The sequence below is a fragment of the Heliangelus exortis genome, chromosome 6, assembly GCF_036169615.1.
Source record: "Heliangelus exortis chromosome 6, bHelExo1.hap1, whole genome shotgun sequence".
Taxonomy (NCBI): Eukaryota; Metazoa; Chordata; class Aves; order Apodiformes; family Trochilidae; genus Heliangelus; species Heliangelus exortis.
Window position 1 is genome coordinate 31,904,674 of NC_092427.1, and position 26,146 is coordinate 31,930,819.

Genomic DNA, 26,146 nt, shown 5'->3' on the forward strand with positions numbered 1-26,146 from the left:
CCGTATCTTTCCCCATTACCATGGCATCCAGATCTGAGCCTGCCCGTCACTGAACAATTTATTAAGTTGATTACAGAGAAGGGACATGTCAATGGTTAGTAACAGGTGCCAGCCAGGAATAGCTCTGTCCAGTCCTAGGGTTTGCTTGGCTCCAGCCTCGTGCCCCTGGCCTGGGGGAAACCAGCCCCCACAGCAGAACCAGGGCTTTGTGCACCATCTCTTCCCTCTCCTTATGGCCAAGCCATGCCCGTGGGCCAGGGTGGGCTGCACCAGTGCAGACCCCACACCTGTGCATGGGAGACAGCATTCCCAGCCTGGGAAGGGGAGGTCAGTGCCTTTTCCCAGCCCCTGGAAGCCACTGCAAACAGGCATAGCAGCGATGACACACAGGGATGACACAAACAGCTCAACAAGAGGGTGATGCAGTTGGCTCTGTGGCCTCAGCTGCTTGGAGCTGGCTCTATGGCTTCTATCCGGGTCCTGCTCACCCCATGGGCTCAGTCCTGCTCGGAGCTGGGCGGCTCAGTGATGCGGATGTGGACAAAGAGCGAAGAGGGTGGCATCCTTGTTCCATCCTTGGAGAGGAGATGGATGTGGCGGTACCCTGCAGAGGGGAGGGCAAGGCTCTGGCTGACACCTGCCCCTCACCCCACTCTCTAGCACCCAGCTGAGTGCAGATGCCCTGAGCAACCATCACCAGGCAGCAGCCCCTCTCACCAGGTTTGATGTTGGCGAAGGGTAAGGTAAACTGGCCCACAAAGTCATTCCTGGAGGTCTTGTCATAATCTTCCACCACAAAGCGGACAAGGGCCAACTCGGGCACATGGAGCTGGAACTGGAGCGTCTCATCCCAGCGGGGGTTAAACCCTGGGAAGGGAGAGCAGGTGCTGGGAGGGCGAGGGAGGCAGGGACAGGCTCCCTGGGCACAGCAGGGTCCCTGGAACCACCATGGGCCTCACCATTGTTCTCAATGTGCTTGGTCTCCTGGTGCACCTGGTCCGCTGGGACTCCGTGGATCTCCACACGCACCAGTGGGTCAATGATGGCTCCATCCTTGCTGTTGGCCACCTTGGGCAGCTGCTGCCCACTGATCACCTGCAGGAAGGGGCAGTGAGTCAGGGAGCAGCTGAACTGATCTGCTCATCTCTACAGTGTCCCCATCTGACTGGGACCAACCGGGACCCAGGACACTGTCACATCCCCCAGTGTCTCTCCTCAGCCCCCTACCTGAATTGTCAGGGTTGTGGGGCCAGGGCCCTCCCAGCTGTCAGGGTCACTGGGGTTGAAGACAGTGTCCTTGTCCCTCATGAATGGTGGTTTGAGCACATAGCCACAGCGGCCATTCTGGCTGAAGAGCCCATCACACAGGTCCATCTCCATGCCAGCCGTCTGGAAGTTCAGGGCCACTGAGGGAAGGTGGTAGGGGAAGGGTTCAGGGCAGCTTGGAGACCTCTTCAAAGAGGTGAACCAGCCTGTCCCCATGACAGGGCCACACAGGGGGACAAGGCACCAATATCACTGGGGTTCCCAATGGAGGACAAGAGCCTGCAGCCAGACCTGGCACCACCCAGGGGAGGAGCTGGCACCAAGGCAGGTGTTGATGGTGCCATTTGGCACAGGACCCGGCCCACAGCCCTAACACCCCCTGGCCATACCAATCTGGCACCCCACATTCCACATCTCCTGGGGGCTGTAGTTGGAGGAATCAGTCCGCATCCCACTGGGGTAGATCCGTGTCAGCTGCCAGGCATTGTGGCGGACAAACTCATTCCCTAGGGATGGAGTATAAGAGCCACTTGAGTGGTCATTGCTGGGCTTGCACAGCCACTCACAACATACGCTGCCCAGCTAAACATCAATCCATCTAAACAACCATCCATGCATCCATCAATACACCCAGCCATGTGTTCACATACCCATCCATCCATTCTCCCATCCACCCACCAAATCTCATCCCTCTCCCCTCCCAGGTATCCTGCCTTGCTTTCTGAGAAAATAAACCCCCTCTCACCCACTCAAGCCAAAATCCAGGGTAGAGCCCTGCTGGATCCCATTCTCCTGGATAGGGAGGGAACCCCAGTGTTTAGAGGCTTCAGCCCTACACCTGAGAAAGCTGCCTGTCTCTTCCACCCTGGTCCAGTCCCCCATTGCCACTGCACTCCAATTCACCTGCATCCCGAATGAGCTTCCTGGCCTTGGCTTCAGAAAGGGAGGAGATCTCAGATGGCCGGGCATGGCCACGGGCCCCATGGAAGCCCCGGAAGGACACACTCTTGCAGTAGACGACACAGTCAGACAGTGCCTGCGCCAGGCTCTCCTTGTCCTTCTGCAAGGCAGGGTTGTGTTGGGTCCCTCCTGATGGCAACACTGTCCCCAGCACTCACCCACAATGGGTGCAGTAGAGCCCCAGGGCAGCAGAAAGCAGCCAGAAGGTGCTGGGGGTTGGATGATCCCCACCACAGGCAGCCTTCCTGCCAGGAACAGAGCAGGCAAGGGACACATTGCCACCACAGGGACACTGTGCAAAAAGGGGGCAGGTATGGCCAGAGGCAGACAGGGCTGTCCTCTCTGCCAGATGATGTTTCTACAGTCTCTGCCTCTCTCCTTGGCACTAGGATGCCACCACATTCCATAGCTGTGTCCTGGAGCTCAGTGCTCACAACTGGTCCCCAGCCCAGGCTGCTCACCTTCATCCTCCGCCTCTCCTCCTCTGCCTCTGCCCCATTATCATCATCAGACACATCAGCTGCCTCGTGCCCTGGCCCATCCAGCATGTCCTCCAGCCGCCCAATCTTCTTTCCTTTTAGCAGGATCTTGTGCTTCAGCTCCTGCAGGGTTGTGGATGAAGAGGTAGGCACCTTGGTGTGCCTTGGTGTGCAGGACACCATGCTGATGGGTGCCAGCACCACCAGCTCCCTTCAGCACCCAGGAGCAGATGGGGTAGGAGGGCTCTGTCCTGCTGTCTGGCTCTGCAGGACACGGTGAGACAACCTTGAGGACAGCTTTGGGACCCCTTTGAATATGAGCATACAGTGTTTCTCAACTATTCCAGCAGAGCAGGATCATGCTGGAACAGGGGTGGCCTTTCCTCTGGACGGCAGAGGCACCTCCTCACCCCACTCTCAGGTAGGTTAGGAATGGCCACTGCTCTGTCCCTACCTCTGGGGATGGGAGCCGGGTGGGGACATGCCCATCAGTGGTGGTGGTGAGGAGCTGTTCGCCCAGGATGTCCTTGAGCTGCTGGGCCAGGACCTCCTGTTGCTCCATGCTGCAGTGGTTCTCCAGGGACAGTATCACTGGGTAGTCTGAGGTCTGAAGAACAATATGCACAGATGGAGACCAGTCTTTGTGGGCTTGGGGAGCTCTCACAAGGGCTTTGCCCAGGTGTGAGCGGTGCCAGGATAGAGCCCATTCTGTACCCTTGCATCCCTTCCAAGCATCCCCCAAATCCCATCTCACCTCTACAACCCCCAGGTCCCATCTCACTCCTGCATCCCCATCAGATTATGCCTGCATAATTTTACCCCTTGGCCCCTGGAACAGCACAGCATGGAGCTGTGGGTCAGACCCCCAGTCCTGTTCCCTCAGAAGGGACACAGCCACCTTCCACACCCACAGTGGGGTCAAACCTGCTACAGCACCAGGCATGTGATCCTCAACACCACTCCCCCTCCAGAGACTGATCACCACCCCAAAACACAGCCTCACCCCACTCCATGTCAGCCAGCACCCCAGGAAGGGTGTCCTACCTTGAAGGCATACTTCCCCAGGGTGCTCACCACCTCTCGGAAAGGGATCTTGGAGGTGAAGGTGTGGCCGTGGTACACCATGGGCTCCCCATTCGGCCCATCCCAGCAATCCACCTCCAGGCATCGGCAGCCCCTTTTCAGAGCCCTGCGGGTGGGTGGTCACCCCTGGGACCCTGTGGCCAGTCAGGCAACCAACCCCCTGCCCTCCCCACTGCCTGTGGGTGTCATCCCTGCAGGGACCAGGGGACAAACACAGAGTGGAGATGCTGCTGCATGCAGAGCAGAAAAGAGCTGGACTCAAGTGTCTCCAAAATGGACCTCCTTGCTGGACACCACATCACATGGCCACAGGGGTGCTGGACCATAGAGGAGGCAAAGAAGCTTCTGGATTTGCCCCATGGAACCACTCAGGGCATGGTACTGAGACAGGAGAGTGCTGGGGTGCAGCCAGGAGGGAGCAGCCTCTTTACCTGATGTAGCCCTCAATGCTACTCTGGCCCCGGATCTGGTCCTCTATCAGGTAGGTGTTGTGAGAGGAGGAGATGAAGTAGTGGCTGAGTGGCTGGGTCATGTCCTGCCACAGTTCCCGGTGATGCGGGTTGAAGATGGAGCCCTCCGGGGAGCAGAGGTACATGAGGAACCCATCAGCACTCAGCACGTGGCGAGCCCGGGCTGCAGGCAGAGGGGGAGGCTCAGAGACAGTTGTGGACCCAGCACAGGATGGGAGCAAACAGGGCCCAGTGGACACAGCTGCTGCCAGAGGCTGGGGCGCAGAGAGAGGTGCTCCAGGGCAGAGGCTTTGGGAAATGGGCAGCAGACCCCAAGGCTTACACTTCATGGCTGGTCAATCTCCTCCACCAAAATGGTCCACCAAAAAAAAGGGGAACTGCACCCAGAACACACCACCCCTGTGTGCCCACCCACAGCAGGATGGGGCTGGGGTGCCCCCACAGTGGAGCTGTGGGTCTCAGCTCCTTTCTTACCTGCACACAGAGCACAGCTGGTCCCTGGCCTGGCTCTCACCTGTCTCTGATGGCTCGTACTTGTCGATGAGTTCCATGGCCAGCTCCTCCGTGCCCTCATCCTCCAGCTGCTCCTGCTGCAGGAAATCCACCAGTTCCAGTAGTGTCAGCTTCTTCCCGTCCTCAGAGAAGTCCTGGAATAGGCTCAGCACTTCCTCACGTTGTGTCAGGGCCTTGTAGAAGAGCACAAACTCCTCCCCTTCCAGCGTTCCTGACTCTGACCTGTCAGCAGCCTGAAAGGGACCTCACTTAGCAGCCACCTGGGGCAACACAGAGTAACTCAGCCTCCCTGGGGGGGCCATGGGGGCATCTGCCCACCCTCAGTGGAGGACACAGAGACTCGGTACCAGCAGCAGTGGTAGGCATCAATCAGTGTGTGAAGTGATGGATGGGTGAATGGATGGATTGGTAAATGGGAGGGGTGGTTGGGCGGAGAGATGGATGGATGGGTCCATGGAGGGGGAGATGGACAAACAGGTGAAGGGAGATGGATGGATGGATGGATGGATGGATGGACAGATGGAAAGAAGTGACCACATTCCTCTGCAGGGAGGAGTCATGTAGCTTGTTCCAGGCCCTCCAGCCCTTCCCCATACCTTCCAGGTGCTCAGCTGCAATGTTTACCTGGAAGAGCCGCATGGCATGATCCTCATTCATGTCCACATTCATCATTTTGAGAAGACGCTGCACCTCTTTGAAGTTCATGCGCCCATCCTTATTCTTGTCAGCTTTTTGGAACCAGTCACAAACCCATGTGCAAGAAACCAGGGCAAATGTTAAGGGAAAGGACCTTGGCTAAGACAGATGGATCTGGGAATCATCAGAAGGCCTTTTTTCCTCTTTTGGTGGGCTCTCCCTGCCCTGATGTTCAGACTCAGAAGAATTAAGCATACACTGGAACAAGGCTGGAGATGTAGGGCCTGGGGGATGGCAGGAGATGGGAGAAGGACTGCATGTGGAGGGCAAAATGGTTTCCACAGGAAGGATATTGGTCTATCTTCTCCCTTTGGTCCATGCTGGTGGCCACCTCAATGAGCTGGCGCAGGCCCTGGACCCAGCACTGTGCCTCCTCCGCTGAGCCAGCAATGAGGTCCAGGTTTCCCCGGCGGCCATAGAAGACAATGGTGAAGCAGCGCTCAGGGGGGAACTCCTCAGCCAGGCTCTGTAGCACCTCTGACTGGTGCCCTTCCCGCACCGTCTCCACATCGCTGATGGAGACTGGGGCAGAGGGAGGGGAGGCCTGTCTGTGGGGGACAAGGACTGCAGGGCAGGGGGCACTGCCCACAGACATCTATCTTTCCAGCCATCCCTTCTTCCACTCAACCACCCACCCATGGAGCCACCCACCCATCCACCCATGGAGCCAGTCAGCCAGCCAGCCAGCCATTGAGCCACTCATCCATCTGCAGCTCTGTCTGCCTACTCCTCTGCTGGCATGCCAGAACTTCCACTTCTATCTGCTACAATTTCTACTTAGCCCTTGTGACCCATGGGTTCTGCTTCATGGAGAGGTTTGGGTGAGAAGAGGTGCCACAAGAACACAAACACAGAGCCTCTCTTGAGGCTCTCTTCCCCAACACCCTCTGCAAGCACCCCAGGACCCTTCATACTTTCAGATTGCTGTTCATTCTGAACCTCTGAACCCTACTGATGCCTCCCAGCCGGTACTCACAGGCAGACTCAGTTTTGCCTGTCCTCTTGGACTGGTACCAGATGGTCATGCAATCATCTTGCAGCTTGAAGTAACGCTGCTTCTTCCAGTTCTTGGACTTGACTTTGCGCATCAGCGTCCCCTGCTGCATCTGCTCCAGCGTGTCTGTCAGCTGGATGCCTGGGGGCAGGGTGGGCTGCATCACTGAGGGCACAGGGATCAGGGCACTGTGCCCTGCCACCTTACCCCTTCCCACCCCTTGGGCCCCACATGGCCCCTTGATTTGGGAAGGAGGAGGAGAGATAGACCCCAAACAAACTCCCTTTACCTCAAGAGGGGCAGAAGGCAATTCTCCATTGATCCTTCCCACCCACCCTTGGTGCTGTGAAGCCCGAATCCCAGTGCCCAGGGATGGGGTAGGGATGCTCCAGAATTAGCAAGGTGAGCTCAACTCACGGGCCAGATTAACCTCAGCGTAAACTCGGATGGCCCAGTGCCCTGCCCCGCACCTCCCCTCCGCCAGGGCACTCACGGGAATTACACCGCAGCGATGCCATGGCTCTGCCTCCTCCACGCCGGCAGTCGCTGGAAGGGGAAGAGAGAGCGCGGCTGGGGGGAGCGTGGCCAGACCCCCCCACTGAGCCTGGGTCTGCCCAGGTGGGCTCCGCTGTGCCCGTGGGTGTCCCAGCCCCTGTGCGAGTGCACCTGCGCCTTTCTCTTGCTGGGTCACTGCCTTCCTTTAAGTGTCGAGTTCACCCCGCCGTGCCCATGAAATATTCATTTGTGTTACCGGGAAGCCAGAGCTCAAAAGGTGTCAGAGGAAAACAGAAAAAACTTGTGAGCACAGCTGCCCAGCAGGCAGCCACCCTGGGAGCTAGGAAAAACTGCCCTGGTGGTGCCCAAGAATAGCCTTTCCCCACCTGGGAAACACCCTCCAAACCAGCAAATTTGGAAGTAGGAGAGAGCCAAAGCTCTGAGAGCAGGGAAAGGGGCGCAGAGCAGGACCCTCAGCTCCACCAGCAGGAGAACATCAGCATCCTGCAGCCGCGACTGCACTGGCAGCCGTATGGGGAACGCACTGCGGCGGGTGGGACTATAAATACAACCGGACTTACAATAAGGCTTTGATTGGGCTGTTAAGGCTTTAATTAGACTGACAAATTGCTGGATGCACCCGTCACCCAGCTGTTGGATCTGAGCCCTCAAGGAGCAGATGCCACTGCTGTAAGCTGGGATTTGGATGCAGGAGGGGACCTGGGGGTCTCTGGAGGCAAAGGGCTCTGTGCTGGGGCAGAGGGGTGGCAGCTGTACCCCAGGCCCCTGACTCAGCACAGGCACCAGTGGTGTGGGGCTGGGAATAGCTGGTGCCGTCAGCATGCAGGCAGCTGCCAAAGCTGGCAGACAAACTCTGGCGAGCTCAGGGGCTCGATGGTGGCCGTTCCCTGCTCAGTGTGGAGACGGACAGTGCGGATTCCCAGCACAGTACTGGCTGTGGCCCCACTACTGGGTGAGACACTGGGCATGGGGCTGGCAGTGGCTGTTCAGCTGTGCCCAGGGCATGTGGGGATTGCCTGTCCACACTCTTGGGGACTTATGGGTTGCTGGAGACACAGAGCAATGCCAGCAGTGCCCAGTGCCAGGGCTCTGCATTCCCAGCACCAGTCCTTCCTCCAGGGCTCAGACCACAAGGACTCACTACTAGTGCCAGCACCCACCCACATCCACAGTGTTGGGGGGCACCAATCCACCAGCCCAGGGCTCAGGGTGCCTACACCCACAAACAAAAGAGTGGCACTTTTACTTCTTTCAGGTCCTGCAGAGGGGCTGCCCTGATGCCTGCTGTCTTACAGAACCCCGTGGCCTCCCACAGCACAGTCTCATCCCTCTTATGCCCCATGGACTGCAGGGAACTAATGGGGGGACAACCCCAGTCACCCATCTGCCTGCACCCTCCTGGCAGCACCAAGCCTGACGTGCAGGGTCACAGTGCCGCCTGGCACACACCACCCACCTGCCTCATGTCCCCTCTGCTGCACCAGTCAAGGGGCTGGAAATGGGGATATTTTGGGGAAGCCAGGGTGGAGGGAGAGGGAGAGGCACTGAGGTTGCAGGAGTGGAGAGAGGTCCAGACCAGGGATGAGCTTGGTGTCACTGTCGCATCTGTCCTCTCTGCACTCCACCAAAAGAATGCAAGGAAACAGCATGCAAGGGAACTGCTTGCAGCCCCCAGGCCCATAAACACACTGATTTGCCCCAGTGCCGGCACTTACAGGCTCCTAGCATGGCCCAAGTGTGCCCAGGCCTGCCCCAGCCATGGAGCCGTGCCTTCCCCACACACACACCAAAGAGGTGATGGTGCTCTTCTCAGTGATGACCAGTGATGACCAATGGTAGGAAAAGGGGTAATGGATGCAAGTTGGAGCATAGGAGGTTCTGTGTAAACATAAGAAAAAGCTTTTTCACTGTGAGGGTGACGGAACACTGGAACAGTCTGCCCAGTGAGGTTGTGGAGTCTCCTTCTCTGAAGGCATTCAAAACCCACCTGGATGCATTCCTGTGTGACCTACACTAGTTGGACTCAATGATTTCTTGAGGTACCTTCACCCCTAGCACTCTGTGATTTCTTTGATTTCTGTGATCCCTTCCAGTGCAGGGGAGATCCTGAGAGTGCAGGTGCAAGGAGGTGCAGGTGCAATCTGTCTGGTTTGCCCCAATGCATGAGCAGTGCTCCGTGCCCTGCACAACCTGGCCCCACACAGCCCCCCCTCACCCTCGTCTGAGTTATGGTTTCAAGGCAGTGGGATAGGAGCCAGGGCATGGAGAAACCCAAACCGAGGGCTTCCCGCAAGGCAGCTGGCTCCTCCAGGGACAGCCTCAGCTTCCCTCAGCACATGCTGATCCACCGCAGCTTCGGTCCTGGAGGTGACAGTCCCCAAGTGGAGCTGGAGGGCCAGGGGGTCTGAGACCTCCCCAACCGCTCCAGCGCAGAGTCCCCCGGCAAAATTAAACGCCAACGTGGGGGTGCCCGTGTCAAAGCAGGGAAAGATGTGCCCCCGGCACTTCCCCGGTCCTCCTGCAGTCCCGGTGTGCACACAGCCTGCCTATGTCCGGAGGCTCTGCTCAGCCCCGCTGCCCACTGCAGCCTTCCCACTTGCCCCAGGACACGCTGCAGCGCCCAGGGATGGAGCCTTACCCGCGCAGGGGGACCCGCCGGCAGCTGACGGGGACATAGGGGTCGGGAGGCTCAGACAAGTGGCTCCGAGATGGGGCAGCACAACCCAGGGGGCGTGGGGCTCGGAGGGCAAGTGACACCTTAAAGCAGAGAAGACAAAACCACCGGCACCTCTCCCCCAACCCCTGCAACCCCTGGGACGGCGCTGCCTGAGACCGGGAGTCCCAGCCCACCCCGACGCTCCTCTTCCTCCCCTCCACCCCGCAGGACACCCCGTTCCCCGGCGGAAGGAACCGGCGCTCAGCCCCGTACCCGCTCTCCTGTGCCATGCTCTGCCGCGCCGCTCCGCCGGTGCTCCACCGCCCGCAGCCGCACGGGGCCGGGGCTGCTCGGGGTGCCCGCCCCTCGGTATGGGCAGGGAGGTGAGCCCGCCCCCGATCCCCGGCCCCCCGCCCCGCCGGGAGCCCCCGGCCCCCGCACGCCCCGCAGCCGCTGCTTCTGCTTCTCAAGGTCGCCTTGGATTAAGGTCACGCCGCTACGGAGGGAGAAGGGAGGAGGGGAGGGGTGAGGCGGTGGCGGGGCAGGAGCACCCTTCAGTGCCTTCCGTTTGGGATTGAGCCCCTGTTCTCACCCTCTGGCACACCCTGTCCTGCCCTGAAGCTGTCTGCACTCAGCACAGCCTGAGCTCCTCCACGATGGGGCACACAGAGGATCCCTGTCCCCTTCCCGGGACACGAGCACTCCCAGGGCCAGGAACCCTCTAGCTGGGAGAGGGGCAAGAGACAAAGGAGAACAGGGTTTGAGCAACGTGCCCTAGTGCAAGGTGCAAGTTGGAACTTAATGATTATTAAGGTCCTTTCCAGACCAAACCATTCTGTGATTCTATGATCCCGGGGCAAAAGGCCTACGGGGATCCAAACTGGTGCACAGGTCCACTGCTCCAACAGACCTGGACCCCGGGGGAAGGTGGCAACGCTCCCAGTTACACTACAGGAAGGCAGCGAGTGCTGCTCTTAAACGGAGCCTGCCGGACCTAGAGCTCGCTACCCACCTGCAAAGCAAGTCAGAGCAACAACTTTCCAAACCCCCTCAGCTTTACCTGCTCCAGGAGAGACCAGGTGCCCCAGGGATGCAGCCACTTCCCGCTGAGAAAGGCCACGAAGTGCCCCCAGCTCACCCGCCCACGCTTGCACAGCTCCCCCTTCCTCCCGCCTGCAGTAAATCCCCTCCTCACCCCTTGCCCTCCCCATGAGACCAGACCGGGAGCAATCTGTGCTGACTGGGGTTTTATTATTTATTAATACGAACTTACAAAAAACCAAACCAACAGACAGAAGCATTTTCACATCCCATCAAGGTCAGGGGAGAGGAAAGAAGGCAATGGTTATAAAACGAGACCCCCAGGAGCAGGGAAGAGGCTGTGCTCTGCCCTTCTTAGGAAAGGCTGCGAGGGGAGGAGGGAAGGGAGAGATGGGATTTAAGACACTGTTGGCACAACACTGCAGATGATCAGCATAATGGTCTACTCGAGGAGGGGTTTGAAATCGAGTAGCTGCTCAGGCTTGCCTGCAGCCAAGAGCAGGCAGTGCAGGCTCCACTGCAGCAGAGCCCGGGAGCTCCTGGGAGGTTTCCGAGCACCCCCCCGGCAGCCGCACTAACGCCTCGGCGCAGGGAAGGCAGGTAAGCGGCTGCCGGTCCAATTTAATTGCGGTGGGGCTGAGGCAGACGCCAAGGCAGGTTTGAAAGCTGAAATGGATGCACTGGGCTGGCAGAGATGAGCTGGAGGAGGGGGGTAAGGGAGGGGGCCAGGACTGAGAGGCGCCTGGCAGGCAGCAGCAGGCAGAGAAGCCAGCATACCTGGAGCCTGCAGGATATCGCTCCCAGCGGTCCCGCAGCAGGGGACCGTCGGTCGGTGACCTGCCCAGCACTACAGGGCAAGTCCCCTAACGCTCCGTTTGACCAGCTGGGCTAGAGCTGCGCTGGATGGGAGGCCAGCACACAATCAGCCCCGGGCTGCAGGTTAGCTGCAGGAGCGCACTATTTACAGCACGAGAGCCACAGTCCTGCTGTCTTCTCCTCCCCCAGAGCCCTGGGAAGCAAATTTATGACGTGGGGATTAATCTCCAGTAATCCACCCCCCCTCTTGGGGCAAGAACCTGTGTGGCACAGCTCCAGCCACTGCCTCCATACCAAAGCAAAGGGAGAAGCTTGATACACCATCCAAATGCAAAGCTAGAAGCAAGGATGTGCTGGCAGGGAAAAAACTGTCCCCAGGCTACCTGCTGCTGAGTAGCAGTTTTAACAGGGGATAAAACAACTGGATCGGCTTTTATTTAGCTCATTCATCTAAACCGACATGTAAACAAGAAGTGACAAGGAACTGGAGGGACGTGGCATGCACACCTTGTGTCACATACCACTTGGGTAGAGGCTGAGCTAGCTGGGAGAGTAGACATCAGCACTAGCTCCTGCGTGGTGGGGGGTGGGGGGAGATGCCAGCCAAGCCTTCTGGAGATATGGGGATCTTTACAGATTGTTTTTATTGGTTTTGTTTTGGTTTGTTTTGTTTTTTTTTTTTTTTGAAGCTGTAGGATCAGCATTTGCTGGTGTGGCGGTCCCTGGAGGCACGCTGCACTGCTACAGAGCAGCCCTTTGGCTGGGTGGGATGGTCTGACAGGCAGGCAGCCAGCTGGCACACCCAGTTTGTTGCAGAAGAGGTCACCTGTTCCTGGTTCTGTGTAAACCTGAGCTGTTTCTTCCCCGGTCCCCCACCTCCCCCAGCAGTCATTGCGGAGGAAGAGGGATGCCCCGTGGGTCAGTGACTTGACCCTCTTGCAGGTTCTTGACAAGCTGAGCCAGCCAGCGCTTTGTGGTGGTGTCATCCTTCAGGACCTGGGCGAAGGTGGTGTCTTTCAGTTGGTCAGGAAGGCACTGCCTGAGAGCTTCACGTGCCCTACATCAAGAGACAAGAAACGGGGCCCAACAAATAAACTCACAGGGGCAAGAGGGGAGCAAACCCCACTGGGGACACAGTACTGCTTTGTCTGGGGGTCTACCTAGCAGGATCAGTCAAGGAAAGCACTGAGCAGCAGCAGCACAGCTCAAGCAGCCAGCACAGTTCCCATCCCTCCCATTAGACCCCACCAAGCCAAACCCTGTGCCTGTCAGTCAAGAGCACTGCAATACCAGGAGAGGCTGAGACAACAAATGCATACCCAGCAGCTTTGGGCAGCACTGCTGATCAGCATGAAATCAGTCTGCATTCCCTCAACCAAGTGTCATCTATTGGTTTCTACTGCTAACAGCCCACAGGATGCAAAGGAGGGACAGCAAAGTATACCTTCCACCTCAGCCCCTTCCTCATACCTAGTTCAAGCTACATTTGAGCTTTAGCAATCATAACCTGAACAGCTTGAACAGCACAAACCCCAGTCACTTTGTTTCTCTCCTGTGTAGCATAAAAGCTCCTGGGATTAGCAATAAAATACAAACAACCCATTCTTCACATTGAGCTAATGCTGACATAAAGACACACAAGGAACCTTGACTCTCCCCAGGTGGGCAGTGTGAAGAACTAAGTTTCCAAAGGAGCTGGAAAAGCCCTGCCCGAACACCTAAAATGTTTACCTGGGGTTATCGGAAAGGCGAAGGTAGCAGCGGACAACGTGCTTCAGCAGCCGTGCTGATGGCTCCTTGGAGAGCTGCAGGACCATTTTACCCTGTTTGACAGAGGCCAGTGCCACCAGTTAAAGTCTTTGTAAGAACAGCTTCACTTACAGAAGAGACTGGGAAAGACCACTAAGTCACGCCCTCTGGCTTCCCATGCATCACAGATACCCCTGCATGAAGCCTGGTGCTCTGCTTGCCAAGATGTCTTTCAGAAGAGCAGACAGCCACGACCTGGAAAGGATTCTCCCAGCAGCTTGAGAAAAGCTTGTCTCATCTGTTTAGTTTTTACCTCCCCAGGACTCCTTAGTGGACCAACTCTCAGCTAGATGAAAGAGAACCTGAGGTTTCCTCCTCATGAAGGAAGGTGAACAGAGCCCAAATGTTTTGATAGGCTCAGGCTGACTCACCCCAGGAGGTGTGTTCCAGAGCTCGGCAACACTCCCTGTTCTCATCTGCGCTGCCTCCGTGTCAACACCCTTTTAAAATGTTAACAATATCCTAGGGAGCCATAGTGAAGGACGGGGCTCTCCCACACCACATACACTAAGATCAAGAATTGGTCTTACCATGTACCCAACAGCTGTTACTTTCCTTCTGCTACATCCACAATTAAGCCATGTCTGCAAAGGAAAACTTGGCCCAGCTTTCATTTCTCACACTCTGCAGGACACTGCACATGGTGGCACCTTTGAATGCACCAAACCTAGTGAACAGTGTGGGTGCCTTCACACACCTGCTTTGGAAGAGTTTAACAGTCTGCTTCCTCATATTTAGAAGTCAACAAGATCTGCCCAACAAGCTGTTGGTTTTTTTTTTTCTCCTTTAAAACCACATTGGTTAGCACCAACCATTTTCCTCATTAGCTGAATTCACCTGTATTTGGATATTCAGGCAGTGAGCAATTAGCAGGCCACCCTCATCTGCCCTTCTGCAAGCTTCCTGTTCTCAGCAGTTCCCCAGGAGACCAGTATTTCTCCAAAATAAAGAACAAGTCAGAGAGCTCCTAAGACTGATTCTGGATGGGAAATACTAACTTGTTCTTTTAAAAGCATCTAATACTTGCGTAATACAGGCGTACACAATCCTGATTTTTCAATTAAAGAACAGAAACATTTATAAACATCATCTTTCTCTGTAGCCCTATGGACTACTAATCATGTTGGTGCTTCAGACAGTGGTGAGATTATACCACATCTTAGATTTCTGCTATGCTAACACAGCAGCTTTACACGCCCATATCCATTTGTGTTCATGCCCTTCTCAGCCACAGATTCTTAGTCTCCTTCCCTTCCCTACCCAAGGGTTTCTAATTGTGTCCTTTGCTTTGCCCATAAGACAGATGTACTTTTTATGAAAGCTGATCCTTTTCTTGAGGAAAAAAAATCATGTTGCATTATTACAAACATCGACTCACAACAGTTCATATTTTGCTGTTTGTGGGTGAATGAGGAGGTAACGTTTTTTTTATATGTGGGAAAAAAGACATACAAATATTCCCAATGAAAGCATCAACATTTAGGCACAGAACAAGCACTGCAAAGAGCTTAACTTAATCCTGCATTTTCTTCTCCTGAGACTGCTCTTTAAAAAGCAACCAACCAACTAAACACAAAAGCAGGACAACAGCTATTCTAGGGCAAGCTTGATGATAATAAAGCTTAAGTTGGGGCTATTACTCCTGGGATGAACAAACTATGAGTATTTCTCTGTCACAGAGGACTGTGTATGGACAAAAATTGCCTGCCCTCTCTGTGTTCCAATACAAGAACTAGAATCATAAGCAGCAGCGAGTAGGAGTCAGGTTCAAAGAGGTAAAAAAGGAGGTTGACCTTCCAGGCAGCAAACAGGAAACCCGTGAAACTCGGTAAATGACACTGTGGACCCAAAAAGTTTCCATGGGAACAAGGGGAGAATAGGACAAATGCTGGGCTTCTACTGCATAGCAAACTCACAACTGACCCTAGAAATGGAGTGCTGAAGATAGCTGGCAGTTACAAGACTGCTGCAAGGGCAAGCATATAGTATGTTTGCCATATATTATGCTACTTCTAGAACTTGGATCTACCTGCTGCTTTTTCAACCTGCTGTGGGAGACAGAGCTGGGAAACAGATCCGTGGTCTGAGCCGTGAGGCTGTTCTTACCTAAAATTAAATCAATTCACATCCTACCAGAAACACTGGAAACTCTTTTTCTTCTCTGGAGTTGTTTACTTGGTTTACCTTGGGGTCTTAGTATATAACAATTAATGTGTTCTCTTGACAGGCAAACCAGAAATGCACATGGAAGCAAAGAGCTACACTGTTATGAGCAATAAGCCCAAGACAGGTCTGCCTCCCTCGTCCTGTGCTCCAGCCAGAGCAGTAGAGTTGCTGCCAAAGAAGCTGGCTGCTAGAGCATATTTTTTTTCTTTTAAAAGAGAGGAAACAAATAATCTTACCAGTATCATGGCAACATGGGAAAACCGCTCGTAAGTCTGACAGATATATGCAAGCCCTGTGTCATCCAGAAGGATTTTCTGAAGAATAAATGTGGCAACCTAGAATGAGGAGAAAGCAGAAATAAAGGGTATAAACAACTTATCTCTCCTGAAAAGGGACAGCCTTTGTGCTGCCTTCTTTTCAAGGCAGTCTTAGAGTTGAAAGGCCTTTCAGCAGGCAGTAAATGCTTTACTCAGTTAAAGTTTAAAGCCAAAAGAAAATGCAGGACACTACACAATGCTTGGCATCTGACTAAAGCAATGGACACAAAACTGTGTGTACAAGATGACTGGATGCAGGTTGCATAAGACAGCCTCAGGATTACAGCCACACTACTGTTGTCACAGAGCAAGAAGCAGAAGGATGTGTCCCTTGGCCCTGCCATAGAGATGGCAAGCTGATTTCAGTTTTCATCTTCAGTGTTATCGGTTCACAACAAGACAAGTGGCTTCCTGGAAGAACCTCAGCCAGCTGTGTCAGCAGGTTTCACCAGAGAAACACACAAAGACTAAGACCTGTGGCCAGCCCACCACAGTCATCAGCTCACAGATGCAAGCTCATGGGGAAACAGAGTCCCTCATCAGAGGAAACAATGAAATTGATCCACTGCGGTGAACATTCCCATAACCATCCACCACCCAATCTCCACAGTGCATAGCTGCAGCATTTGTTCTCTCAGGCCAAGGAAAGTTGTTCCAGCTCAGCTCTGAAGTTACTCTGCACAGCAGCAGAGGGAAAGGATATTGAGAAAAGCAAGATCTTTTCCAGTAAAACTACCAAGATCAAGAACTCCAGCTTAGTTTGGTGCTTTTGGTTTTTCTTTTAAGAAGTAAAAACTCCACTCAGAGTTGCCCCAGCATATGCAACAGGACACAAGCCAACTCTGCAGGCTACTGGATGCCTGGTCAGTCAGAGATAAGTAACAAGTCTTAATTAAGACAAAAATAGTAGATACCGTTTTGGAGAGTTCACTGCCAGACTCCATAATGCGTAAGCACAGAGGGATAATTTCTGTCGTCAATAAGAAATTTATCACTTCTTGCTCATCAGTTTTCACCAAGGCCCCTTGAAAGAAAAAAAAATAAAAAATCAAGAAATCTCAAATTGTTTCATAAAAACCCTTACCTTTCACAGAGGACCTGGGCTCCTCCCCAGGAATCATTAAGTCTGAATGGCAGGCAAAGCAACTGTCATCCTGAGTATGCTGCAGCCCATGGCTAGAGAAGAAATCATTTTGGCAGCATAAAAGTAATGAAGCTGAGTTTGGGAGTTGTTTGTTTTTCAGAAAGGGGATGCATTCTTGGCTCTCCCTCAGTGGTGCCACAAGCACAAGAGGACTTGCCACCCAAAGAGGACTTGCCACCCACAGCAAGCTCTGGGAGAAATAAATGCATTTTAAGACCCTCTTATTTTATGCATTAAAGAGAAATTTTTTTAGGCAGAAAGAAGAAGAAAAAAATCAACCAAAAAACCCCCTAAACAGGATAAACAGGATAGGGGGAAGACATGGCAAATACACCTAAGACAATGATAAAAATCGAAGACTGCCCAGTCTGTACCCACCTTTCTCAGTGTCTAGCTGGCTGGGGGTGAAGTCACAACAAGCCTGCAGGTGGTGCTTGTACTCACAGGAAACATTTTTAGCAATGCACCCAGATATCAGGATTTTCCTTATTAGAGAAAAGCCCAATTCCTACACACTAAGAGGAACCTGCCTCCACAACTGACAGAAAGGGAGCAGCTCCTCTTGTTAACACTACAGAACTCAGCAGATAAATAATAAATAAAAATAAAAAAAATAAAAATAAAAATAAAAAAAGACCTTGCTTTTGGTCTCTATACCCACCATGCAGGTCTCTATACCCACAGCATGAACTGCACTCAACTTGGTAAGAAACCTGAGCTCCAGCATTAGACTGGCTGCTTACCAATCACTCCAAGGCTTGTGAGCCGCAGGTACTCGAATGGCCGTGTCTTGCTAACTGTGTGCAAGAAGGGGTACAGGAAGAGAGGGATATGAGCTGCCAGAAAAGCTGACCTGCAGGAGAGGGAGAACATCCAGCATGAGAGACAAGGAATTAAAAAAGCGAGCACACAATCCAGCATTACCATGCAAAGCTCAGACTATACCTGACAGATGCCACTGCTGTTTCTCAGCAGAGGGTAACAGTTCGTTCTCTGGTGGAAACGTATGAAGTCAATTCTGCACTGCATGCAGCACTGACACCTAAACTGTCAGGTGCCTGTAGCACTCTCTTGCACAACCACCCAACATCCTTCCTCAGTTCCCAGTTTCCAAACTTTAAATATAGAGGTGTGCAAGATCCTGTTTTTCTGGATACCACTTCACAGAGGGTAGCTGTAACACTACTTTGCTACAGGTGAAAAACAGCTTCAGCTATGAGCACTTTCTTCTCAGCAGGAACAGAAGCATGAGATCATGAACCCCTGGGTAGCTTTTTTCCTGAGTTTTAGTGACTGATTTTGTCTAAGCCAACATCATCTTTTCCCTTGCTGACATGGACTGGAGTCAGACTGAGAAAACCTGAAGTCAGGCTGAGGACTCCAGACATGGCTCCTGTTATTGGTTCCTGGCCACACACTGTCTCTGGGAAGGACAGTCCTGCTCATTCCACCCTCTGGACAGCTGGTTTAAATAACTGTAAGCTCATTAAAGCAAGGGTCCTGCACACAGGACTCAGCACAAAGGCACCCATACTGCTGGCTGAGCTCCCAGGAGCTGCCACAACTCAAAGCTGTGAGAACTTGCAAGATCTCAGGATAATCCAGGGAATTCAATGGATTTGGGATGACCATAAAACTGTCATGCTGATAATCCATGCAAAGGAGTAAAAGGAGCAGGCAGCTGTCTATCTTCCAGTTCTGCCCTCTGTTCCACTTCTCTTGGTAGAAAACATAAAAGAGAGGAGCTTACATCCTTCTGGAGTCAAACCAACACCTCAGAAGACTCACACACTTGGAAACACTTACCTTGTTTCAGGGTGTGATGCAACACACTGTAGTAGAGCTAAAGCATTGCAGACTCTGTTGGACTGATGGGCTGTCAAAGTTGGAGGGTTGATTGATGGATAAATATTTACAATTTCCTAAAAATTAACAAAGAAATTTAATAAAGAAAAACATCAGAGAGCTGCACAAAAGCACTTTCCCAGCAAGGAACTCTGGTGACACACAATGACATTCTGCTTTCACCAGGCATCACATTGAAGTTATACAGCAGCCACCACACTGACAATGCAAGGGTCAGTGTCAATTTGACAAGGAGTCCCAGGAATGCATTACAGCTTTATTTTCACTTAAAAAAGGGTTCATTTAGTTTCCTGGCTCTTCACTAGTGTAGGGACTGCTTTGTTTTGAACTTCCCAATCAAAGAGGAGTGCTGTTCCTGTGCCTAGAGGCAGAGCACACCCACTCTATTCATACTGTAGCTGCTGGTACTCTTCTAACTCAAAGCAGGGGAGGCAGCTGAGGGGGAGAAATCCAATTCAGAAATCTGCCTGCTCCCAACTACAGTTCCCTTCTAACTTTCTTTACTCGTTTCAGGGCCATCCTGATAACAGTTTGACGTTGCCAATCCTGCACTCTTTCCTTTCCTTCTTCCAAAGGAATGACTAGCTGAGAGAGAGCCAGTCATCAGCTGTTGTTTGCTCAGATAAGCTGAGTCGCTTGGTTTCACATGACATGAAGGTACGTTGCCTCGCCAGGATTTCTGGAGAAGCCAGAAGCATTCCCATGCTGCCCTGCTAGCAGGCTCCCTGCAGGGGCCATCTTCTGACCTGAAGCGCTCAAACTAATGCGAAACAAATCAAACCAGAGATCTTAGGAGCAAGACTGTTGTGCCTCTGCTATGACACTGTAGGAAAATAAGCAGCACATTATCTACGGGGAGCTCATACACCCAAGATCTTGCCTGCTCCCCTTCTAACTATGTAAGCTGTCTAATCAGAGATCTTACAGTCTCTGCATACATCACCTTGCTAACAATGATTAATGGCACATGAGTTTCTCACATCTGCTCACCTCACTACATAATCCAACATACACCCATCAAAGGCTATAAGGGACTCCACCAGTGTCTCCCCAGAGCTGCTCTGTAGATGGACACACAATGTGCTGCTGGTGCTGCACCGTGGGGTAAAGACACCACTGGTCCTGCTCACCTGAAGGAGCGCTGCGATTGTGCCAAACGAATGCCACAGCATGGGGGCAAGGTCAGGCACAGACTCGCGCTTCTTGCTCAGCTCCAGCAGCGCGTTCTCCCGTGTCTCCGGGCTGGACAGCTCATTGATCCACTGGTAGATCTTTTCGCGGTCAACCTGAGCCAGTGCTGTTGGCACAGGCTGGGAGGGAGACAAGAAAACTTCAGTCCAAGCATTTCACCCAAGTCTCACCCAGACCTTTCCCACAACCTGGCAGAAAAGCAAAAAAGTGCTCAAGAAACTCCCAATGGGGGGAGAGAGGAACTAAAGCTGCATTAAGATGTTCTGGGTATGAATCCCTTCCTTAGATTTGTCTTCTTATTTTACCTATTTGTAACACAAAGATTTTACTTTCTGGCCTGACTCATTACGACAGCCTCTCTAAATCCGCTCGTTAGGTAGCACCTTGCAACTTCACTCAGCAATAAAACAGAGCCATGCTGCTGCCTGCCTGTGCCAGCAGAGCTCCTGGGGAGGTCACGCATACTTCAGCCAGCTATAATATGCTCAATCTGCATTTAGCACGCATTCATTTCATGCTTCAAGTGCAAGCTTCCACAAACTCAAAGTAAGGCAGACGCTACCTTTTTCGCTCCAAATACATCCATGACATTGGAACCTGCCAATGGGATTTACACAATGTACATGAGAAAAATATTTATACAAACGCTAGAAAAATTCTCACTACTCCAACATCAGCATGACACCATCCACAGCCAGTAACACCTGCTGTTAGAGACATCTCACATTCATAGCATCTATCTAGTTTACATGCATACTGCTAAAAGGGAATTTCTCAAAATTGATTCTGTGCAAAAATTCCTGTTCACAACAAACCTGGAGAAAGGTATTCACAGTCAAGACACATTTTCTACTACTAATGAGATATGCAGGATTTCTCTTCCACCTTTCTTGGAACAACAGAGAAAGAACAGTATAAAGAGTAAGTTTGCAAGAAAAAAAAAAAAAATAGAGGCCTGGGAAGGAAAGAAAGCAAGCTATGGAATTGCAGCATTGTTTCTGTAGAGAGGGGAAGACACAAGTGTTTCAGTTCAAGTTTGTTTCATACCTCTGCTGGCACAAGCAGCATTGTAGGTGCAAACAAGTACTCAGCACACTTCCTAAGTCCACAGTTTGGTAGTTATGAATCAAAATTTAAAGACAAACATTACCATTAAAAACTCCTGAGTTTCCAAAATCCAGTTCAGAATTCAAACATCCTGCTGCAGTGCTTACTATTCAGGTAAAGCAGAGCTTGAATTGAAAGTGGTTGGTATCAAACCTGAAACCAAGTGGTAGGGGTGAGGGGCAGACTCCCAGAACTGCAGGAGGGATGAAGGGAGACTTCTTAACCCTTGGCAGACACCTCCAACACTTTCTGTCTCGATTTCTGCAAGGGCTTCCCTCCTCTGTTCATCCACATATTATATCCATGGTAATGTCCATAAAGATTCTGACCCAGCTGTGGGATTTCTCTCTCCCCCAGCCACTTCCATCGTATTATTTAACTTAAACATTTATACATAAGCCAATGTGCAGTTATCAATTTCTATACTCTAGGGCTCAAACACTTTTTTAACCCTTAATTTTTCCTCCTATACTATTTTTTCTCATCTTTATGTTTTTTTATCCCAAAACCTCACACAAAATTAGTAATCCTGACAAATTTATTGTGCTCTCATGGCTGGGGAGTGCAATTCCAACAGAGCTCGGAGAGCGAGAATGAGCAGAACTCATTTGTTTTTATTTAGGAAGGTAAAGTGACAAGCAGTGTAGCCATAATGTTATAATTGTGTCATCTAAAGCTTCTATTTTTCTAGACTCACTGAAAGTTTCAGTTCCTGTAAGCTTAAATATATCAACCCTTTAAAAGCATAAGCATGTGCTTCTGATCCCTGGAGAACATTAAGTATATTTTCCACACAATTAAGTTTATGATGTCCAATATTTGTCTTAGGCAGAACCAACTGCTTTTCACAGGATCTACAGATGCTCCTCTCAGGTTAAGACATATTGGTTCCTAATTTGTTACTTTATTGTTGCTCCCACTCCTCCCTCTACAACCTGAAATTTTGGGGATCCCTGAGGGCTACACACAAACCCTCCAAGCTCCGAGACAGGGCACTGCCAGGCGGACTTCCTTTTGCACACAGGGAGAGCAAAAGTTACAAACAGTATCTCAAGACTGCACAAACTAGGCACCTCTGCCTCATGGAAGAGCTTGTAACACCTTCGTCAAGAGAAACAGCATTACGTGAAACATCCATGCCTGGTTGCATCTGTAACAATCACAAAATGAAATGGATTTAGGCAACTGGCTTTCTCTTGATAATTGAGCAACTACAGCTAAGGCTCACTGGGAAAAGTGCTGGTCAACAAAAGCTGAATATTGACTAACTGGATACATGTGCTTTTTAAAATATTTTGATAGATCAACAACTAAAAAAATACCCAAATTAACTTTAAACTCTGATAGTAGTGCCTTAGCTGGTCTGAGCTGGGCTTTTAATCACTAACTGCTAATTACAGCTACCTTTACTGGCTCTAGCCTGTTCTGGATCCTCTAGCACATTGTGCTGTCTTCAGGTCTGATGTCCAAGTGTCAGCTGTGTCATTAGCTTCACCGTATAAAGCCCAATGCTGTGGCTTACCACAGCTTTATCATGACAGGGTTCACAACATCCAAAGGGATTCTTGAGCCAATCTGTGACCTGGCTAGGAGATAATGTTGTTTATTGCTGCTCCCAAGCACATCTCCATAACCAAACACCCATTCTTTCCTGTCAACTTTAGTCCAACTGACTGTGGTAGAAAAAAATTCAACACAGAACTACCAGATGGCATGAATTATGTAGAAATTAAATATACATTCAAATGAGCCCCAGAATAATGCTGGGGCTTATTTTAAAGTATATTTAATTTATACATAAATCATAAAGTTCAGTTAGATGCCTAAAACCGACTATTTTTTCTAATTTGTCATTCAAAAAACTCCTTTTATACAGAAATGACTAAAACACTGATAATACTAGTGGGAGACACAACAGTCCCTCGCACATTCTGACAAGCACTTAGAAATTAGATTGCTATAAAAATATGAATGCAGATAATGGGAGTCCATTATGATCTTGCACACCCTTCTATGCTCCAGAAAATGTCACTTTAAATCAGAAGTCATTGCCAGAATCATCAAGTCACAAGTACTTAAAGTGGGATGTCTTAAAAAAGTTATCTCAGCTCCTGCTTATGAGTATTTTACTCACTCTTGCTTGCTGGTGAGTCCAAGCCAGTCTTGAGCTACGCTCATCTGAAAAGAGCTCTACCTGCTGGTCTTGCAATACACCTCCCAAACCCAACACAGAGCGGAGAGTCAATCCAACTCTAGAAAGCCTCATACACACACAAGGAACATGCATTTGGAGAAGTGAAAACCGAAACACAAACCTGCTCAGATGGTAGATAAGACACAACAAGCACGTCGTTCAAACTCAGCTCTCATTTTTCAATGCAACCAGCAGAAGGTAGGTTTCCACTCCCAACAGCCTGCACATCAGGCACCCACCCCGCCCCAGCAGCAGCTTCCCGAGGGGCCGGAGGGCAAGCACCAACTACGGATAGCACGGCAAGGTACGGGGGGGGGGGAAGGGGAAGAAGGAACAGGCAGACACCGTGCCTTTCCCGCCGCCCTATGGCACATTGTGGTCTCTCCTCTCAGCCTCTGCAGTCAAGGCCGAAAGTAAAAGACTTCCCCAGAGGCCACAATAGGTGGCTGGGCATGCAGGAGGCGTCCAGGCACAGTGAGGGAGGAGGGAAACCCCTACGTGATGCAGGTCGGGCGGAGAGAGAGCAGCCGGGGCAGGCAGCAAGGAAGCTCTCCCGGCCCTGGGGGAGCTACCCCGACCCCGCAGGTGGCCTGAGGAGCGCCCAAGGCAGCAGCTGCAGCTCGTTCAGAGCCTCCCCGCTACCAAAAGGATCGCGCCGCCCCTCCGCCAGCCACCGGAGCGCCGAGAGAATAGAGCTGACAGGGGCTCAGAGCCTTCCCGCCGCGGACAGCCGAGGGAAAACGTCCCCTCGCAGCTACGAGGGCGGCCTGCGCAACGGGCTCGGGGTCCCGTCCCCAACCCCGTCTCCGTCCCCAACCCCAACCCCGTCTCCGTCCCCAACCCCAACCCCGTCTCCGTCCCCAACCCCAGCCCCGCCGCGCCTCACCGCAGCCGTGGCTAAGCTGTGCATGGTGGGAGCAGTGCCGGTGCTGCCGCCGGGCCGGGCTCAGGAGGCCGCCTCTGCCGCCATGGGCTCGATCCCGCCCCGCCCCCTCAGGAACCGCGGGTGAGGCTGGGAGGGGGCGGGACCAAGGGGCGAAAGCTCTGCGCATGCGCACGGCCGCCGGCGAAGCGGGGTGAGGGGGCCGGGTCGGGTTCGGCGCACGCGCGCCAGCTGGGTTGGGCGCTCGCGGGGCGCGCCGGGAAGGGCGCCGCCGCCGCGCTGACGTGAGCGGGCGCACGCGCGCGTGCGTCGCGCGGCGTCTCGCGCTGCTGCCCGGTTCCCGCCATCTGCCGCCACCGCCCCCCCTTCCCCCTCCCCCCCCCCCACCGCCACCCCCTCCCGGGCCTCACCCGCCCAGCGGCACCGGGGACGCGCCGGGACGCAGGTACCGGGGCTCAGCCCCCATCCCCCTCCCCACGTTCTTACCCCCTACTCCCGCCTTCCTTCCCCCTCCCCCCTCCTCCCGCGACTCCCGGCCCGGTCCTTCCCCCCCCCCCGCCTCCCCTCAGAGAGGCTCGGCCCGCCGCGGCCATCGAGCGCTGTCCTATCTCTCCGCCCGGGGTCGGCGGGGTCGTGCCCGAGGTCGGCGGGACTGGAGCGGGGTCGGGCTGGGAGCGGCGGCGGCGGCGCCCCGGGGCCGGTTGCCGGGGGCGGGTTGCTGGGGCGGGGGGGGGAGAGTTGTCCGCGGCGGCGCCTCCCGGGCTGCGTTAGGGGCCGGTTCATTCATTTCTGATGGGTTTTGTTCCAAGTGCGCCCGGCCGCGCTGTTCGGGAGCCGCGGCGGGGCGGGGGCTGTTTGTCGTATCGCTGGGCCGGTGGCTTTGCCGAGACGAGTGCTGGGGGGAGCCCCAGTCCCGTCAGGAACGGGATCGTTTTCCCTCTTGGGCTCCCTCCGAAACTTTGGTTTCCGTCTCTTACCGACTCTCCTCAGGCGCTTCTTTTCCGTTCCTCAATTCCGCTGAGATGGCTTCAAAGATTTACAAGAAATTTTGTCTCGGGGGTGGGTCCGTTTGCCTTTCAACAATGGGAAAGCAGCGCATTGCTTCCCAAACTGGGAGAGTTTTTATTAATCTGATTTTCCTTCGCTTGTGCCTGGCTCTCCTTCACTGTATGTGAAACCATCAGCAGAACAGTTCTACCGAGCTCTCATGGAAACTTCTAAGCCAAGCTTATATCTTTCAGTTGAGGTTATTTGGGGTGCCCGGTTATCTAAGTGTCTTCTTTTTCACATGTGTTTAAAGTGGAAAACTCATCACTCCGGGAAGCTCCTTTCCGTGAGAAAGCATGGCTCCCCTGAAGGTGCACGGACCCGTCCGGATGCGCAGCATACAGACTGGGATTACAAAATGGAAAGAAGGGAGCTTTGAAATTGTGGAGAAGGACAACAAAGTCAGCCTAGTGGTTCACTACAATGTTGGAGGAATTCCAAAGACATTTCAGGTACACCAAACATAAGGGCTTTTGTCTGAGCAGTACATAGATTGTGCTTTTTTCTGAACAGCTCTCCTCTTCAAGGCTATTTAGTGTCACGCAAACTTGTCTCTGTCACTGTTTCTTGTTCCTCGTTTCCTGAACACTAATCCCTTTGTGTAACAATACTGTAAATTATTCACATCTATTGTTAAAGGATCTGCCAAGGTCAACATCAAGATGCCACTGAATGGGAAGAACCAAAAAGCAGCGAAAAGTTACCAAACTGTATAGTGTCATGACTCACATGTTCATATTTTTGGAATGTGTAAACTTTCTGCTATTGTACATTTGCAGAACCTAGAGTTGAAGGTCTTTGAACATTTTTACTAGCTTTTTTCCCAGGTGAAGAGTGGGGGTGTTAACAGTAGCCTTTTCTTGTTTGTAGGAGATTCTAATGAACAGCAGTTTACAAAAGTTTTAGCTTTTAAATATGCCAGGCAATGTGAT

At 52.6% G+C, this 26,146-nt stretch overlaps 3 protein-coding genes across 14 annotated transcripts in view; 1 reads left to right on the forward strand and 2 right to left on the reverse strand.

The window, feature by feature from the left end:
• Window positions 1-45: 45 nt before the first annotated feature.
• On the reverse strand, window positions 46-10,056 carry PLCD4 (phospholipase C delta 4). Of its 5 annotated transcripts, none has more exons than XM_071747694.1 (17): window positions 9,907-10,056; window positions 8,693-8,855; window positions 6,955-7,007; window positions 6,444-6,602; window positions 5,759-5,989; window positions 5,396-5,523; window positions 4,773-5,004; window positions 4,220-4,421; window positions 3,750-3,894; window positions 3,160-3,312; window positions 2,688-2,828; window positions 2,170-2,326; window positions 1,656-1,772; window positions 1,228-1,406; window positions 960-1,095; window positions 718-867; window positions 46-604 (listed from the first exon to the last, which is right to left on the reverse strand). In XM_071747694.1, exons 2-17 carry the CDS (start codon window positions 8,845-8,847, stop codon window positions 498-500), a joined length of 2,445 nt encoding a protein of 814 aa, XP_071603795.1. In that variant the 5' UTR covers window positions 8,848-8,855; window positions 9,907-10,056; the 3' UTR covers window positions 46-497. The 5 variants fall into 5 exon arrangements, with proteins under 5 accessions (XP_071603795.1, XP_071603793.1, XP_071603794.1 ...); XM_071747692.1 differs by lacking the exon at window positions 9,907-10,056 and adding an exon at window positions 9,616-9,799; XM_071747693.1 differs by lacking the exon at window positions 9,907-10,056 and adding an exon at window positions 8,965-8,989.
• Window positions 10,057-10,865: 809 nt separating this feature from the next.
• On the reverse strand, window positions 10,866-24,351 carry CNOT9 (CCR4-NOT transcription complex subunit 9). 8 transcript variants are annotated; one of them, XM_071747706.1, is made up of 10 exons: window positions 24,171-24,273; window positions 23,406-23,679; window positions 20,546-20,580; window positions 19,923-20,102; window positions 18,733-18,848; window positions 17,670-17,779; window positions 16,697-16,806; window positions 15,702-15,800; window positions 13,222-13,313; window positions 10,866-12,553 (listed from the first exon to the last, which is right to left on the reverse strand). In XM_071747706.1, the coding sequence occupies exons 3-10, from the start codon at window positions 20,567-20,569 to the stop codon at window positions 12,379-12,381; spliced, it is 906 nt and encodes a 301-aa protein (XP_071603807.1). In that variant the 5' UTR covers window positions 20,570-20,580; window positions 23,406-23,679; window positions 24,171-24,273; the 3' UTR covers window positions 10,866-12,378. The 8 variants fall into 8 exon arrangements, with proteins under 8 accessions (XP_071603807.1, XP_071603803.1, XP_071603802.1 ...); XM_071747702.1 differs by lacking the exon at window positions 23,406-23,679 and having other exon boundaries at window positions 10,866-12,547; window positions 24,171-24,351; XM_071747701.1 differs by lacking the exon at window positions 23,406-23,679 and having other exon boundaries at window positions 24,171-24,351.
• A 78-nt stretch (window positions 24,352-24,429) lies between these two features.
• USP37 (ubiquitin specific peptidase 37) overlaps window positions 24,430-26,146 on the forward strand; it is a 35,793-nt gene continuing 34,076 nt past the window's right edge. The window contains exons 1-2 of the mRNA XM_071747690.1: window positions 24,430-24,612; window positions 25,468-25,666. Coding sequence (XP_071603791.1) covers window positions 25,511-25,666 — 156 coding nt within the window. The 5' untranslated portion in view covers window positions 24,430-24,612; window positions 25,468-25,510. The remainder of the gene's footprint in view (window positions 24,613-25,467; window positions 25,667-26,146) is intronic.

What these genes read in the sequence shown, in the direction of transcription:
- PLCD4 (XM_071747692.1), bottom strand. Translation starts at nt 9,652, where the DNA reads ATGTCCCCGTCAGCTGCCGGCGGGTCCCCCTGCGCGG. An exon ending in TTGGGCCATGCTAGGAGCCT is followed by an intron (nt 7,008 to 8,692) that starts GTAAGTGCCGGC and finishes TTCCCCTTCCAG; the next exon opens with CGACTGCCGGCGTGGAGGAG. An exon ending in CAAGCACATTGAGAACAATG is followed by an intron (nt 868 to 959) that starts GTGAGGCCCATG and finishes CTCCCTTCCCAG; the next exon opens with GGTTTAACCCCCGCTGGGAT.
- CNOT9 (XM_071747701.1), bottom strand. Translation starts at nt 24,336, where the DNA reads ATGCGCAGAGCTTTCGCCCCTTGGTCCCGCCCCCTCCCAGCCTCACCC. An exon ending in ATGTATTTGGAGCGAAAAAG is followed by an intron (nt 20,103 to 20,545) that starts GTAGCGTCTGCC and finishes TCTCCCTCCCAG; the next exon opens with CCTGTGCCAACAGCACTGGC. An exon ending in CCCATGTTGCCATGATACTG is followed by an intron (nt 13,314 to 15,701) that starts GTAAGATTATTT and finishes TCTGTCAAACAG; the next exon opens with GGTAAAATGGTCCTGCAGCT.